Source organism: Notamacropus eugenii, chromosome 7 (genome assembly GCF_028372415.1).
Source record: "Notamacropus eugenii isolate mMacEug1 chromosome 7, mMacEug1.pri_v2, whole genome shotgun sequence".
NCBI lineage: Eukaryota > Metazoa > Chordata > Mammalia > Diprotodontia > Macropodidae > Notamacropus > Notamacropus eugenii.
This window is the reverse complement of record NC_092878.1, coordinates 167,681,749-167,698,979: the sequence shown is the minus strand read 5'-3', so window position 1 is coordinate 167,698,979 and position 17,231 is coordinate 167,681,749. Positions and strand designations below refer to the sequence as shown.

The 17,231-nt window shown below is 48.4% G+C and overlaps 1 protein-coding gene across 1 annotated transcript; it reads right to left on the bottom strand.

Moving 5' to 3' along the window:
* Positions 1–678: 678 nt before the first annotated feature.
* SARAF (store-operated calcium entry associated regulatory factor) lies at positions 679–16,175 on the bottom strand. Its single transcript, XM_072625523.1, has 6 exons — positions 15,933–16,175; positions 6,871–7,049; positions 5,708–6,152; positions 4,538–4,667; positions 3,190–3,341; positions 679–2,630 (listed from the first exon to the last, which is right to left on the bottom strand). Exons 1-6 carry the CDS (start codon positions 16,066–16,068, stop codon positions 2,605–2,607), a joined length of 1,068 nt encoding a protein of 355 aa, XP_072481624.1. The 5' UTR covers positions 16,069–16,175; the 3' UTR covers positions 679–2,604.
* Positions 16,176–17,231: the final 1,056 nt, after the last annotated feature.

The window sequence follows — 17,231 nt, the reverse complement described above, 5'->3', positions numbered from 1 at the left end:
TGAGGCAAAATGCCTTCCATATCCAGAGAAAGAACTACGGAAATGGATCACAGAATGAAACAGACCATTTTCCTTTGTATTGTTTTGTTTTGTTTCATGGTTTCTCCCATTCCTTTTAATTCTTCTATGCAACATAACTAAGGTGAAAATGTATTTAATAGGAATGTATGTGTAGAACCTGTATAAGATTTTATGCCGTCTTGGAGAGGGAGTGGGGAGGGATGGGAAAAAATCTAAGCTATATGGAAGTGATTGCAGAACATTGAAAACAAATAAAATAATTTAAAATAAAAAAAAAGATTTAGAGCTGAACTGTTTCAGAATAAATCTGAGGCCCTGGGAACATTGGGGATTTACTTAGGGTAACACATAGTAGGCACTTAATGTCTGACTGATCCCATCTCTTCCCCAGGACCTCACATTTTTGGTTTCAGCTGCACAAGGACAAGATCTATCTCATGGCCATCACATCCAGGACTGTCACAGTCTTCTTAGCTTTTGAATACTGAGCCTCTAAGGATCCATTTATTACAACTCCGCAAGGCTCAGTGTAAACCAAGGCATCCCACCTCCCCCTAGCCTCTCTGCCACAAGCCAGTGGCAGCCCAAAACAAGGAGGCCTGAAGGCCCACCCACAGTGCAGGGTTGTCGGGAACAAAGTGGAGTCAGGGACTGTCCCTTGGGGCCAAGCTTAATTTATTTAAGTTCAAGAAAGGGAAAAAGAGCAAAGAGATGTCTTAGAGAACACAACACAAACAGAACAAGCACAAAGCAGCTGTGGGCGCCAACAGCGAAGACACAGATTTAGAAGGGAACAGAGGATCTGAAACACCCTTGACACCAGGTCAATCGCAGCAGCAGCAGCAGGGCAGCTGTGCCCAGAGGCACTTTCTCCCCACCCCCTCCAGCACTGGGCAGACCAGCCTTCCCCACGCCCCACCCCCTGCCAGTGCCCACCTGCCCTCCCCCTCCCTCCCCATCTACACTTCCATCAACATTTCCGCATCTACACTTATTCTATATACAAGCTGCCTCCCATTACCATGGCTTTAAGCCCAGTGAGGGCACCCAGCACAGTGCCTGACACCGATTATGCTAAATTGATCTACTGATTGACTGGAGCCCTCCAGTATCCTTAATAGCACCATGGACAGTGGTGGTGCATTAGTAGGACTGGGTTTCTGAGGGCACAGCTGTGAATCACACAATCCCCATACTTAGCAAGCAGGTTCCCAGCCACCCCCAAATCTAGTACATGCCTACAATAATCCAAGAATCCCTATTCTGCCTAAAGACCTCCAAGGAGAGGTCTAAGCACGCCTCCTGAAACAATTCAACATAGAGCTGAAACCAGCTCCTGACTCTCCTCACCTGAAAAATAGCTGCCTAATACCAAAAAACAGAACAGAACAAAACACACATGCCCTGCTATGCAGAAAGAATAAAGGGCTGGGACACCTGATCCAAAGAAAAAGGGCTCTTCCCCATTTCAGTTCTGCCAACGAGGCCCAGATGATTCTGGTTCCTCTAGCCAGAAACCTGCCTGCAACCCACGTTTTAGGAATAAGAGGTTCTGGAGAAGCAGGTGCTTTGCAGCTTTAATGTTTGCCTTGTCTCCTAGGACAGCCCATGGAGATCAGTCCACAGGCTACAAAAAGCATCAGGATGGTCTGCGACTGGGAGATCACAACCGGCTCCTTCAGAACCTTCTGCTCCCAGCCTGAGACCTGAGAAACTAAACCTTAAAACACGATGGGGAACAAATGGCTGAAGGAAGCAGGACTGGGGTGTAAAAATGTGGAAAGGGGACTCTTCAGAAAGAACAAAAAGTGGACTCCTAATTCACTTCTCAGTGGCTCCAATGGGGCATCACGCTTCCCCCAGGTTGGGGGGTTTCATCCCTTCAGCTGACATGGGCTACTACCAGCAGTTCCTGGGCTACCCTAAGAAGTTCACTCCTTTAGCTTCTAAAAGGTATCTAAGACTTGCTACCAGCACCCCCTGTCCCAGTCTCCCCCTCCTGACCTACCCTCCCACCACGCCCAGAAGCTTCACTTTGTACAGACAGCCTGAACCAATTAATGAGCCCCTGACTTGGGAATCACTTGAAAAACCTGCCCTCATCACCAAACCCTACAGGGCAATGGAGAAAAACTGATATGGGAGATGGGGTCTTGGGGTCAATTTCCCATCAACTGTTTACAGTAGCCCATTGAAATGGAAACTGAGCTGGAGAAAAACTTCTCCCCAGTCAGCACCTCACCAGGGACTTGTTTTGGGGTCCTTTCTGCTGCGGGGAAGAGAGCAGGTGGAGGGCAGACATTCAACGGGCTGGGAGATGTGTGCATCCTTCAGAAGCTGCCAAAACCACTTGCCTGAGGAGGTCGAGTCACCAAACCTGCCTCCAGACAAGCCCACGCATTCAGCCCACTGACTCTTAGCTATACTACAGAACTGATGAAGAAGAGTGTTACAAGCAATCATCCACCTCTAAACTCGAATAAGTTTTCTTCCCACAGTTCTTAGTACATAGCTTTTTAAAGAGAAAATGACCCCAAAATAAGAAATTTGCATCTGGAGGTTTTATTCATCCGCCGTATCTTCTTAACGTCTTTTGGTGGCGGCAAACCCTAGGACAAGAAGAACAGAAATTCCATGAGGTTCATCCCAGCCACTTTGGATGGCAGCACAAGCACTCTAGCCCTGGCCAACCAAGAAGGGCAGAGGCAGCAGGTATGCCCCAATGCCTCAATTCAAGCTACTTTTTTTAAGGCTTCAATCAAGTGTTCCATGTAAAGCAGAACTTAACATTGTCCATTCCTCATTTACTTGACTGGTCAGAACCCAGCCCATGGACCAAGAAAGAACATTTTACTGCTCCTCATCAGACCTGAGTCTGAGACCTAGCTCTGGTCATTGCCATCTGTGTGACCCTGGACAGGAGGGTGCCCACCTCCATTGCAATAAGAGGGAACTGCTTCATGGGGCACCATTCGCTAGACCAGTCATGGGAATGGCTATCCCAGATCCAACCAGTCCTAAATTCAAAAAGAAGGAAGGGGAAGGAAGGAGGAGCTACCTGTTAAAAAGAAGGGTCTGGGCTTATTTCAGTGGCCTATGCTCCAGAGACCCAATAGTGGGAAGCCCAGGCTGCAGAAGGAGGGCTGACCATCAAGTCTCATAACTCACCTGATGTGGTCCTAGTCCCCGTGTCTGAGCCCGAGGAAGACCCAGAGTTCCGGGAATTAACGGGCGCGGACGGGGGCACCGGACTGTTCCAGGTGTTGAAGTACGGGGGAGGATACGCAGGATGAGTCCAAGTGTTCGACAGGGGCGTGGCCCTGGAAAACAAGAAGGGACAAAGGGGAGGCTCAGCTCTGAGGGTTTTACCTTGAATTAGTCATTCAGACTCAATTTCAGAAACAGTACATTTTATATTTCAAGCTAACGTGATTATCTGGGAGGCAGGGGAAGCACTGATCCAATGTTTATTTAAGAGCAAGTTCAGAAATACAATCCAGCCAAACAATCTTGGGGCCCTGCTACCCCTTCATTGTGTTTTCCCTGAGACCCTAGATCTCTAATTTCCTCCAAATGGACTTCACCATTCCTCTGTCTAGCTTTCTAAACCTTCTACCTGGTTATACTATTGGCACAGCACAAATCCACTCAGTCCTTTGGATAGTACTGCCCTTGTAACTTTATTGGCAAATATTCCATCAGTTATTTAAGTCTTTTGATATTTCTTTGTTGGGGATGTCTGCAGACCAGGTCTCCCCCTCTCACCCAGGCTGGAAATGCAGTGGCCACTCTGGGGCCCGACCTCACCACCCGCCAGCACAGTAGCTCTGACCTGCTCTATTCCCAACACGTCTCTGGAGGGCAGATGGCTTAGCCCACTGTAGTTAGAACTCCTGAGCTCACAAGATCTACCAGCCTCAGCCTCTGTGGGACTAGGGAGCGCTGGAGCACATCCACACTCCTAGCTTAAGGAGCATTTTGTAATACAGCTATCCAGGCACGCCCACATATCTGCAGCATTCTGTAGTTATTTTGGACAGGGCTTCCTTCTGCATTCTAAGTTCTGGATTCTGGAGTTTGTTATCACAATGTCAAAAGAACTGTTAGTCAAGCAGCATTCACCAGCTGCCTACTACGCACCAGGCACTGTGACTCATTGCCAGTGATGAGCCTCATCATTCCCTAAGCTTTTCCAAGTAAAGGATCATGTCTGAAGCAAACACGGGCAGTGGTGCTGCCTCCTTGTTTGTCTCTCTGCCTTTGTTTCTTTCTCTTGTCTTACTGTCAAGTATGTCTAGAACTGTATCAAGCAACGGAGAGAAAAGGAGCCTTAGCCCTTTATTTATAGGAAATTCTGACCCAAAATCCTCAGCTCTTTTTCCAATACCCATCCTGTTACTTGCATGAAACCAGATGAGTAAAGTTCAGTTCCCTCCCATTAAAATCCTAAGATGAGGAGGATTCCAGGATGCACAGCCCAAAGGAAGGGAGAGAGATAACGGTGGGGACAGCGTACCTGTTGTTTCCGAACAAGTAGCCTAAAAGGCCACCAGTCCCCAATCCAGTCCAGAATCCAGGGCCAGATTGGCCAAACGCTTGGGGACCCGTGAAAGAGTTGCCAAAGCCCCATCCGGGGGTACCCGATGCTAATGCAAAAAGCAGAGACAAGCGTTAGCCCAGAATCTCCTTCTCAGGGGAGGCCAGCCCAGGACAAGTGAGGCTCCCTCCACACGTTCCCTGGCCAATCAGCTCTTAGGAAGCGCCCCCCCGAGCCAAGATTCTCCATGAAAACCAGGCTCGTAGGACAAGACTCAAAGTCAGGCCCTCCAACTTCCAATCCATTCTTCTTTCCTCTATACCACAGTCCATAAGAAACAAGCCTCCCCCTCTCCAGGGCCCAAAGGGAATATTTCAGAATAAAAGAAAATGTGCATTGGTTCTCCCTGTGCCCGCCTGCCCCCACATCTTGACTCCTCTTCCCCAGCTCCCCCCAGTCAGTGGTCCCCTCCCTATGCAGAGGTTCCTGAGCACCAGAATCTCTAACTCAGCTCCCTTAATTAAGCTGGGCCTCAGTTTCTTGATCAGTAAAATGAGAGATTTGGACAGGACCATCTGCAAGGTCGCTCCACCTTGGATTTCACAGGATCATGGGTTTACTGCTGGAAGGAACCCTGAAGATCACCTATTTCACAAATGAGAAAAAATGATCACTGTGCTGGTGTGGCAAAATTGGCTGTTGTTGAGTTGTGTCTGACTCTTCGTGGCCCCACTGGGGGTTTTTGCTGTTTCCTTCTCCAGCTCATTTTACAGATGAGGAACTGAGGCAAACAGGGTTAAGTGACTTGCTCAGGGTCACACAGATAGTAACGGTCTGAGGCCAGATTTAAACTCAGAAAGATGAGTCTTCCTGGCTCCAGGCCTGGCACTCTACCAACCCACCACAGGTGTGGCAGCATCACCAAGTCATATGAATGCTCTAACTCATGGCCAAGGCTTCAAGCTCCCTACAGTCCTACTTTTAACCTGGGGATCATGGGGTCTTCAAAATGCCCTGGAACCCCCCCCAACCCAGCAAACTCTGGGGGATGGTGACATTCAGTTCCTTCCAAGGACACAGCAACAGTCACCATGCTCACAAGAGACACTGGAAGCCATCCCTTGGGGGAAAGGAGCCATAGCCACATACCTGTGAAATAGGACTTGAAGCCTGGGGGAGGAGGAGGCGGGGGTGGGGACGCCTGGAAGAACCTCTGGTGGTCCTGGGGATGCTCAGTGTAGGGCGGGGGGAGATCCTCATTCTGGGCTTTCAGGAAGAGCTTATAAATGCCCAAGGCCAGCACCAGCAAGATGACAACTGCCAAGAGGCCTCTGGTGCTGGAGGGCACGGGGGAGTCCATCTTCTCAACGTACCCGGGGAAGTAGCTGGAGCCATAGGTGTTCCCGTGGCCGCCGGCGCTGCCACCGCTGGCATCTTTGTACTTCTTCCGGCCTTGCTCAGTCAGCTCCAAGTTGAATTCCAAGCCACAGGAGCCTCGGAGCACATAGGGGTCGTCAGGGTAATCGTAGCCCTCACAGCTCACGGCAGTCTTGCCAAATCGATAGGACGTGTCAAGCTCTGCTTTGCACTCCCACTGCAGGGGGCAGAGAGCAGACAATCGACCTCCTCTGATTATTGGCAAAGTCCCTGTCACTTCCCTCCAGGCCTGGTCCTGATCCTCTCTATAGAAAGGGGGGGCCCTGGATCAAGGGGATCTCTCTCTGAGCATCCTGATTCTGGGATAAATAAAATCTATTCTGCCTTTTTCTTGGGGGAGAGGAAGGGAGGGGAACCAGACCCTGAGATTCCAGTGAAGAAATACCCTCTCCCAATACAGATCAATACCTGCTATCCCCTCTCCCTAAATCTCTGGACACTGGATGGAGTGGGGGGAGGGAGGGGCAGGGCCAAATGCCACCAAGAAGTTTCATGACTTGCCCAGGTCACACAATCAGTACATATGGGAGTCAGGGCTTGAACTCAGGTCTGAGGGACCTCATTCAAAGAAGATTCTCGACCACCAGGACATCATGCTTCTAATGACAGCAAATGAGGTCCTCTGAGGCTGAATGGTCACAGTACATCAAAGAAGATTTAAGGATCAAAACAATTAAGTTAGAGGACTCAGTGTGACTCCCTGCATGGCCCTAGACAAGTCATTTCCCTTTTTGAGACTTGAGTTTCTGCCTCTGAAATGGAGGCAGTCTATCCTAGATGAATGAACAGGCACCTGCCAGCCCCAATGCCTGGACAGGCTACCCTCTGGTGGTTCCCCCACATACCCCTCCTCCCAGACCTCCTATGGCCAGTACCTGAACATCAAAGCCATCCCAGCCTTTGTTGCGGCACTGCACGATTTCAGGGATGTGGGCTGGACACCCGGCAGAGCCTCCAAGGCACTGTAGCTGAGGGATGGGTGCCGTCCTCCGAGCAGTGGTGAATCGGTCTCGGTGTAGGGTCAAGGCCTGGATGTCCCGGAGCAGAATTTTCTCTACAGAGCAGAAGAGCTAACATCAGCACAATGTAGCCAGAGGACAAGAGATCCCCTGCCTGGATACTGTCCATGGAGCTTCTCAGTCACTCCTCGTCCCCTCCACAATTGGCTGAAATGAGGCTCACCAGATCAGAAAGGCAGCAGAGTTCCACTGCAGATACAAGGCAGGACCTAGTGAGCCACAGGCCTTGGGCCCAGACCCCATCCTCAACAGGGGAAAACCAAGGGAGATGGGCCAGTGATGAGGCCAGAGCAGCTGATCTCCAGGGTCCCTTCCCTGGGTACTTAGGGTCTGGGTACTTAGGTCGGGTTACAGGTAGGGACAAGTAAAGACTGAGACCCAGCACAGGGACCCACCTGACCTGACTTCACACAAAATAAAACACCAACAGAACACAAAGGGGAGACTTTTCTTATGTGAAAAAATGTGCCTTTAAAGTACAATTAAACATTGTCTCCTGAAAAGAAATGTCAACCAAGAGGTACCCATCAATTGGAGAACAAAAAATCAAATTGTGGCATATGAATGTAATGGAATAATGTCATGCTGTGAAAAAGGACCAAAGGGATGATTTCAGAGAAACCTGCAAAGACCTGGGGGAAGTGAGCAGAACCAGGGCAGCCATTTATATAGCTGCAGTAACGTGTAAAATGAACGGTGAAAGAACTGGAAGTCTAATCAATGCAATGACCAACCACAATTCCAGAGGGCTGGGGAGACAGCATGCTCTCACTTCCTGACAGGGACTGAAGGGACTCAGCGGGCACAAAGACTCACTCTATTTATCACAAAAGTTCTGTTTTTCTTTTTTTTTTTTTCTAGTAGGGGAGCATGAGGTAGAAGAGAAAGAAAATAAATGCTTATGGATTGAAAAAATAGTTTTAAAAAATGAAAGGAAAGAAGAAATAATTACTGAGGTGGAAATTATGGGAACCCTTTGGGGAAGTGACCACTCACTCTGCCCTACAGTTTGCGATCAAAAAGGAGAGGAAATCGGAGCACAATCTGAAATGATCCCAAAATTTAGGCAAAGCAAACTGCAAAGGGTTTAGAGCAAAACTAGGCAAAATTCTGAAGATACAAAAGGCAACAATTTCCACGAAGAAGAAAAAGGGATTTGTTGTAGAGGTTCATGTGGATGCACAGGGAGCTCTCCAACCAGTAAAGTTTAGAAGATATATACAGAAGCTGGAAGCAAGGCCAGGAACAGAAGATGAATATAAAAACCTGGCACAGTGCTGTGAAAACTGTGTCCGGACCATTAATGGCTTCGACAAAGTTACAGGCTACAAAAGATACCCTCAAAAAGCAACAGCATTTTTACAGAACAACAATAAAAACAGGAAATCCCATTCCAAATAACTACAAATTGCATAAAGCAGCTGGGGATCAATCTAACAAAGCACAAGAGACTTGTATAGCTTCAACTACAAGTCACTCCTTCACAGAAACAAAAAGCAGCTGGAGAAGGAGGCAGCGCTCACAGGGTTGAGCCAATATCAAGACTGTCACAGTATCAAAGTTAGCTCATACTTCTAAAATGTGTCCATCAAATCACCAAAGGGAAACTTTACAAAACTTGATAAAACAGTAACAAAATTCATGTGAAAATAAGAGATGTAGAGTGTCACATGAAATGATGGGAAGAGGTGGGGGGAGGGAGGAAGACGCCACAGCACGTTCAGGTCTCAAGCCTCAGTCATCAGAACTGATGTTCTTGATGGTGCTGGTTAGGAAGGAAAGAGGCAACCCAGTTAGAACAGACTAGACAAGAGAGAACCAGAAACGGCAGAACTCAATAACTCAAGTGTTTAACAAACTGGATAACATAAATTATTTGGGAGGGAACTCCCTATGTGTTAAAAAAAGAAAAACCTGCGGGGAAAACGAAAGCAGTCTGGCAGAAATGAGGCTTAGACTAACACCTTATACACTATATTTCACAATACATTCTAAATGTATACACGACCTAAAAGACTGGATATATCATTTTTTAAATTTGGACAAAAGCAGATCATATACTTTTTATGGATGAGTAGGAGATGTATTAAGAATACTTAATCAAGTGAGGGATAGAGATAATTACAAATGGTAAAATAGAAAATTTTGATTATATCAAACTAAAAAACTTCTGCACAAACAAAATTAACACAGAAATAATAAGGAAAAGGGTTGAATGGGGAAAAAACTTTTAATCAAATTCTTGCAATAAGGGTTTGGTTTATGGAACAAAGACAAATAATTCCATTTCAAAAGAAGAAACCCAAAGTCATCAAGAGCCATGTAAAAATGCTCCAAACTACTAATAATGAGAATTGCAAACTTAAACCACTCTTAAGGTTCTACCTCATACCCATCAGATTGGCAAAGATGACAAAAAAAGAAAATGACAAATTGCTGGAGGAACTGTTGCAAAACAGGCACGATGATGCACTGTTGCTGGGGCTGTGATGTAGTTCAACAACTCTGGAAATTCATTTGGAATTATGCCCCTCAAAGTTGCTAAACCATGTGCATACCAGTTGACTCCTTAATCCCACTACTAGACATACATACCCTAAAGAAAGGGGTAAATACAAAGATGTTTATAGCAGCTTTTTGTTATAGCAAAGAAGTGGAAACAAAGTAGGTCCCCACGAACTGAGGAATGAATGACCAAATTATGGCATGTGAATGTAATGGAATATTGCTTTACCCCCAAGAAATGACAGAAGGGATAAATTCACAGAAACCTGGAAGATGTGCACGAACAGATGCAGGGTGAAGAAAGCAGATCCGGAACAATTCAAACAAAGGCTACAATAATGCACCGAGTACAGCATCCACTCCCTGGTAAGGTGGTGGGCTGGAGGCGTGCACAGGGACTTACCTTTCAGACATGGCCAAACAGAGAGCAGAAGGAAGTTGAGGAACAGGCAAAGACAAGCACAGTCAGTGTGGTGTTAAATTTAATACAAACTTTAAAAAAGTCAGCTGTACAGAGTAAAGAGATGCATGCTTTCACAGACCCTGCATGACCACAATCATCTTTTTCTTTTTCCTTTTTTCAAGCACAATGCTCTTTTTCTATTCTTCGTAAATGGAAATGTTAGTGTTTGTACATATTCATGTGCGCAGGTTGTCTTCTCCACAAGGTGGGCAAAATCCGTTCCAGTTTTCACTTTTGCATCCCTGGCATCTAGCACAATGCTGGCCTGTGGCAGACAAAAGCACTTACTAGCTGTGAGAACCTGGACATGTCTCTGGACCTTCTTGATTTCCTCATCCAGCTCTAAATGTATGACCCTCTAAAGTCACTCTTCTGAGCCTCAGGAAGGTGCTTTGCCAACCTTGAAGCCCTTCAGAAATAACAATGTTTGTTATGTGAGCACCTAAAACAGGGACACAAACGGATTCAAATTTTCTGTACATGGGATTGTTAAAAACAATAAGAATAAGAACTACATAGAGCTTTAGGGTTGGCAAAGCATTTTAAATACTATCTCATTTGATCCCAACAACCCTAAGAGATAGGGACTATTATAATCTCCATTTTATAAATGAACAAACTGAAAACAGAAGCTCTTAATTGCCCAGAGTCACATGGCTACAAGTGCCTGAGGCTAGTTTGGAACTCAGGTCTTCCTGACTCCAGGAAGTGGCTCTATCCACTGCGCTACATGGCTATCTCATATATGAATTACCTTCCCAGAATGATAAGGCACTTGATTTGAAATGAGAGGGCTAGTGAGTGCACTAAGAAGGAGGTGCCTGAGAATGACTTTTGGACATCTGGATCCTCAATTTAAAAGAGGAGATTCCCAGATTCCTGGTCAGAGATCTATTAGATCACACATCTAACAAAAACCACAAAAATGTATTTGCCAGGTGTTTTACAAATCTACTCATAAGGGCTTTAAATTTAAAAAAAATTTTTTAAAGGATGGAAGGAGAAGAGTGACTATATGTATGCCCCTCCAAGCTAGGTACTATAGAAAGTAGCCACAAAGAAGAACAACCCTGAGATACCCAGAAATTCACAGGAAACAAAACCCAAGAAAAGAGGAGTAGTAAAAAAAACAACAAACCAACCACCGAATAAGTAAACAAAACCAAGGCCTCAAGAGCACACGCGGAAATGTTCAGAGTTTAGTCAACAAACAAACTAGAGTCTTCAACCAAGGGAGCACACTTGACCTCATGGTTAGTATCACTGAGAGTTGGTGGGATGAGGCCTGTGACTGTTCCATGGCTTTGGATGAGCACACTTTATTAGACATAACAAGGTAGGTAAAAGCAAGGGTAAGATAGGAAGGTGTGCCCAGGGGAGGAAATACAGGAACCACGAAAGAGAGGGAGCATGTGAAGATTATCTGTGTAAAGGGCAAAGGAGGGAGAAACAGGACTGAATCTGTCATGGAGTATGCTAGAGACCACCTGGCCAGAGGATGAAACAGATCCCAAGCCTAACACAGAAGCATCATGTAGGAGTGAGGGGAACTTCAATATCCTGATATCTACTGGACCTGAAAAAGCTGAGCCACACAATTATCCCTAAATGACTATTTCATCCTTCAAAAGGGGAAGGAACAAACAAGGGAAATTCTCTTCTAGGGCTGGTTCTCATTCAGAAGAAGGAACTGGTTGCTGAGGTAGACATGATGGAAAGCCTGGGGAGGAAGTGGCCGCACAGCCAGACATAAGTCTTAGATTAAGAAAAACAGATTTCAAAGACTTCAGAGGGAAGATAAGGAGGACCCCATGGATTAACATGCCACAATGAAAGTCAGTCAAGAGGGCTGGGAGAGTCTCACAGATAAAAGTTTAAAGACACATGCAAACAATCCCAAACAGGAAGAATAACCAGCATTTATAAGCACTTTTTGGTGTGCAAAGCACTGACATCTCATTTGATTCTCACAACATCCCTCAGCTGAGGAAACTGAGGCTAAGAGACATTAAGTGACTTGACCAGAGTCACAAAGCTAAAGAGACCTAAATCCTAAATGTTGGAAGCTGCATTTGAACTCAGATCTTCCATTCAGTGTGCCACCTAAAGCTGAGATCTGTCTGAGAAAGATGTGGGTGCAAAGGGTGCTCCCAGGCTGATTTAGATATTAAAAAGAAACACAGAGAAGAGGAAACCAAGGTCAGGTAACACAGAAAGACAACAAGACAGTAGAACAGTCTCATAAAAAATAGTGGAATGAGAGTTGGATACAGACTTAGAATTCTAACTCTAATTTCGTGTCAAGAATGCTAAAGCACAGAATGTGTACAGGCTAGCAAAGAAAGCTAAGAATGTTAGGTATACTGAGAGAAATGAGAGGATTAAAGAAGAGGCAGGACCCTTGCTTGGAGTAGAGAAGATGACAACTGGTGAGAGAGAGAAAGCACTCTGACTTTGTTCCACGAAAAGGAATGGCCATGACACTGCAAACGACAGAACAGCAGTGACTAACAAGGGGACCCTCAAGACACATAAGGAGATGGCAAGAAGACTGGGCCTCTGAGAGAGCAGCTAACACAATGGCTGAATCACTGTCAGTGACAGTTAAAGAACATGGAAAACAGGAGCAGCACTGAAAGAATGCAAAAGGGCAGATACTATCCTGGTTTTCCAGAAAGGGAAGGTCATGGCCATCAAATCATAGGGCCAACAAGTTTGGCTCCGATGATCCATTCTAGAACTGCCTCAGGAATGAAAGAGATGGTTGGTGCATACCTAGAATTCCAAAGAGCCAGCCTGTTGATGTCATCGAGCCCAGGTCAAGCCAGACTAACTTCACTTCCTTTTGGGGACAATTACTAAGCTTTTGATAAAGCATCTCCTGCTATTCTTGGGGAAAAAACAGAGAATGTAAATGACAAATAATGGAATCAAAGTGGATTTCAAACTAATTAGACGGCAGGACTCAGGGAGCGGTTGTGAAGGCTTCAATGTCAGGGTGGCAGGATCTGCCAGTAGAGTTGCACACCAGGAAGCTGTGCTTGGCCCCACGCTGTGTGACATCTATAGTAATGACTTGAATAAAGGCATGATAGTGCGCTCGTCAAGTTTGCAAATGACACAGAACTGGAGGAGATGGGATGACTAACACATCTGATGGGACAGTCAGAATCCAAAAGGTCCCCGAGTACTGAACTGAGGTTAATAAATTAAAGCTCAAGAGGGATTAATGTAAAGTCATGCACCTAGGTTCAAAAAAATCAGTTTAACAAATACAAGATGAGTGAGACACGGATAAAGGACAGTGGTCTGGGAAGAGATGCGGGGGGTTAGGGTTACAGTTAGGTCCCCCCTGAATTCTGATCCAAGCAAGGGACTACTTATCATTGTGAGGATTCCTTTCACATGTGGGCTTGCCAGTGGCCACTGAGGTCCTGTCCAATACTCACATTCTGTGACCAGGTTCAAACCCTACTTCTGCCACTTTGCAGAGAAGGTGCCAATCCACACTGGCAGAAGGAGGCTGCTCCCAGGCCAGTGAAATCAAAGGTCCAACCTGACCTGGGCCTTCTCCTCTTCCCCCTTCATTCCTTTCTTACTTGGTGAGCTCATCTCCTCCATACAGATGACATCCAACCCAAGCCTCTCTCCTGAGCAACAACCACACACCACCAATGACCTCATGGGACATATACCCCACAGACATCACAAACTCAATGTATCCAGAAAAGAACTCATGATCTTTTCCCCTCAAATAATCCCCTGTTCTGAACTGTCAAGAGAACCACCCTCCCAGTCACCTCAGTTCACAACCTCAACATAATCCTCAATTCCCACAGTCAATCAGCTGCCAGATCTTGTCTGGTGTTTCAGTATACCTCTTTTATCCATCTCCTTCTCTCCACCCACCAGCCAAAAGCCTAGCTCAAGACTTCATCTCATCCTGTCTGAACCACTACAACAGCCTTCTGATTGGTTTCTCCAGACTCCAATTCGTCCTTCACTCAGCTACCGACATGATTTTTCCAAAGCACAGGTCTGACCTTGCTGATTTACTGACTGACCAGCCACCTTTGGATCACGATGGCAGGTAGAGGCCCAAGCTCAAGAAAGGTTCTGGGCGATGAGTGGGAAAATGACAAAGGATAGTGACCCAAAAACCACAACATGTTGGCCCAGACAGGCCACATCAAGCTGTCACCCAGGAGGAATGTCTGTCTAGAGGCTATCTAAGGGAATGTGACCTAAAAATTTTATAAAAACAGGAGATGCCAAGAGCCCCAGGGCAACTCTGTGAAGGAGGTACTAAGGAAGGTGTTTTTATTCTCATTTGGCAGGTGAGGAAACTGAGGCACACAGAAGTGAGGTAACTCACATAAGAGTATGAAAGATAAAGGGGGCTTAGTCATCCCTCATAATCCTTTAATGAGTACTGGTAATTCATTATGAAAAACCAAATAATCCCCCTACTTTTGATTTAGGTGACATTAAATGGTAAGCACCTGAGGACAGGGGCTGTGTTTGCTTTTCTGTGTAATCCTAGTGGTTAATCATGTCTGGCATTTAGTTAACACTTAATCAGTGTTTGTTGCCTGATTGACTGAATTTCATTCTGGACACAATTGGGAGCCAGAGAAGATTCTGAAGAAGACTATTCTATCAGCTCCGCAGAGGGTTGGTTAAAGAAGGGAAAACAAAGTTCCTTTGGCACAGTGACTGGAGCACTGGAACTTAAGTCGGCAGGATCCCAGTTCAAATGCAGCCTCAGACCCTCACTAGCGATGTGACCGACCAGGTAAGTCACACTTCACTGTCTGCCTGGGTTTCCAGGGCTGTTGTGAGGATTAAAAAAATGCCATGCCATCTGTAAAGCAGGTGCTACTGTCATTCAGAGCAGTTCAGGACCAGTAGAGGCAATCCAATAAGCCTTTAAATGAAGTGTCTACACTAGGTACAGGTAGAGAGACAAAGGATCTTGGCCTCTCAGCTAAGTGTGCCTTTAAAGTGAGGATGAGGAGACCTGGTTCCCCCACCTCACAAGACCAGGTGAAATGCCGCTTTAAAAATAAAAATCATGATGAATAAAATCTGCCAGGCATCAGTCTCTCCCCACCTCCCCGCCCCCCCCCGCCCCTCCCCCCCTTGTCAGACAAAGGATTTCGGGCGATTTCATCAGCCACACAAAAACAGGTGAACAAAGGGGACAAAGCCAGGAGCCGTCGCCCAGGGAGGCTCCCGGGCATAAACATGGAGGATCGGAATAATACGCATTGTGGCAACAGAGGACCAGACCCCACCCCGCTTCACCCGCAGTGGGGGGGAGGGGGGATCAGGGGGCGGGGATTAAAGAGGAGGGGCGAAGGGATGAAGGTACAGATGGATGGATGGATGGATGGATGGATGGATGGATGGATGGATGGATGGATGGACGGACGGACGGACGGACGGATGGATGGATGCGGCCACCGGGGAGGGGGCCTCAAGATGGAAAGAGCAGGGGAGGAGGAATGACTGGGAAGGGGAAGATGGAGAGAGGAACGGGGGCAGGGGGATGGAGGGGCCGGACAGCGCAGGGGGAATTACAGCGGGGAGGATGGAGGGAGCAGGGAAGGGGCTCGGACTAAAGGAGGATGACAACAGAGGGGTGGGTTGACAGGGGTCCGAGAGGAGAGGGGACGACGGCGGGGAGGGGGAACGGGGTCCGCAGTGGAAGGGAATGACGACGACAGAGGAGGGGGGTGACGCAGGGAAGGACGGCAGGGGGATGGCCCAGAGGGGGAGGGGATGAGGGAGGGGAGGGGCGCCGACCAAAGAGGGGGGACAGCACAGCGGATGGCAGACAGCGGTCCGAGAGGAGGGGGGGCGCGGGCAGGAGCGCTGGAGCGCTCTGGGGGGGCAGGGGCGCCCCGGGGGGAGGCAGGGCGCCCCGGGGGGTGGGGCCGGGCCTCACCGGACTGGTCCCAGGCCAGGGCCGGGCTGGGCCTGGGCAGCAGCAGCAGCAGCAGCAGCGCACCCAGCGGGGCCGGACAACGGCCCCCCCACAGCGGGGCGCCAGCGCGGGCGGGGGCCGGGGCCGCGGGCGCCATGGAGGCGGCGCGCGGGGTCGGGGTGGGCGCGGAGGCCGGGCCGGAGCGCGGAGAGGCGGACGTTGGGAGGCGGCGGACCGTCGGCACTGCAGCGGCGGGCGGACTGCGGAGACGGGAGCGGGAGCGCGCAGCGCTCGTCCCCGGCCCGCCTGCCTGCGGCACTGGGGCGGTGCCACGTCTCGGCCGCTGAGTGGCTGCTCTCGCCGCGCGCCCCGCCCACTCCCCGCCCTTGCGCTCCGCGCCGGCGTCTGAGAGGCACTCGGCCCGCCGCAGGGCTCCGCCCCCGCAGCAGGGCTCCGCCCCCACGCCCGCCGGCCATGGCCGCGCAGGCGCCCTGGGAAGCAGCCGAGCTCTCCACCCCACCTGACCTCCCCCGCCCTCCTCCGCCCCTCCCCCCCGCCTCCAGGGACCCCCCGGCCGAGCAGCCTCGGGCCGGCGGATCCCAGGAACGGCACGACCCCAGCCGTGGTTTCGGGGACGTCCTCGGGCTGTCAAGGCCCCCCTTTCTCCACCCTCCATGCACGCCCACGCACCGCCCTGTTAACCACAGCCCGAATGAGAGCCCGCGCTGGGGGGCGGGCCCATTGCCCCAACCTTCCCAAGGATGTCGGCCCGCACTCCAGAGCTCTTTGCTACACGCCTTACCTAGGTGACCTTGTAGGGGACAGCCTGATCCTCGATGTGCAGGGGAGGAAGCCGAGGCAGGCAGAGATCCCAGAGCTGGCAAGTGTCTGAGGCAGGACTTGAACTCGGGTCCTCCTCTGCGCACTGCACCATCTGTACCGCCTCACTCAGCGCCTACGGCAGGCGGGGCACTACGGATACAAAGACAAGAGATGTGGAGACTCCGCGTGTCAACAGGTGGTGCCCAAAGTCTCAGCACAATTTTGAACTATTAAAGCTTAAATAGTAATTAGTGAATAATGTTTGATCAATGTCTAATACAGTAATAGATTTCATTTTCTATTAGGACATGATATACTATATAATCAAATATAATTGATTATTATGCCGTATATAACAAAGGTAATTGACAGATCATTTAATACATAATACTAAAGCTATTAGAGCTTAAAACTGCGCTAAGAATTTGGGGACATCCTTTATCTACGGGCATATGTAATAGACACAATATACATTGTATACTTCACATGCAACATGTA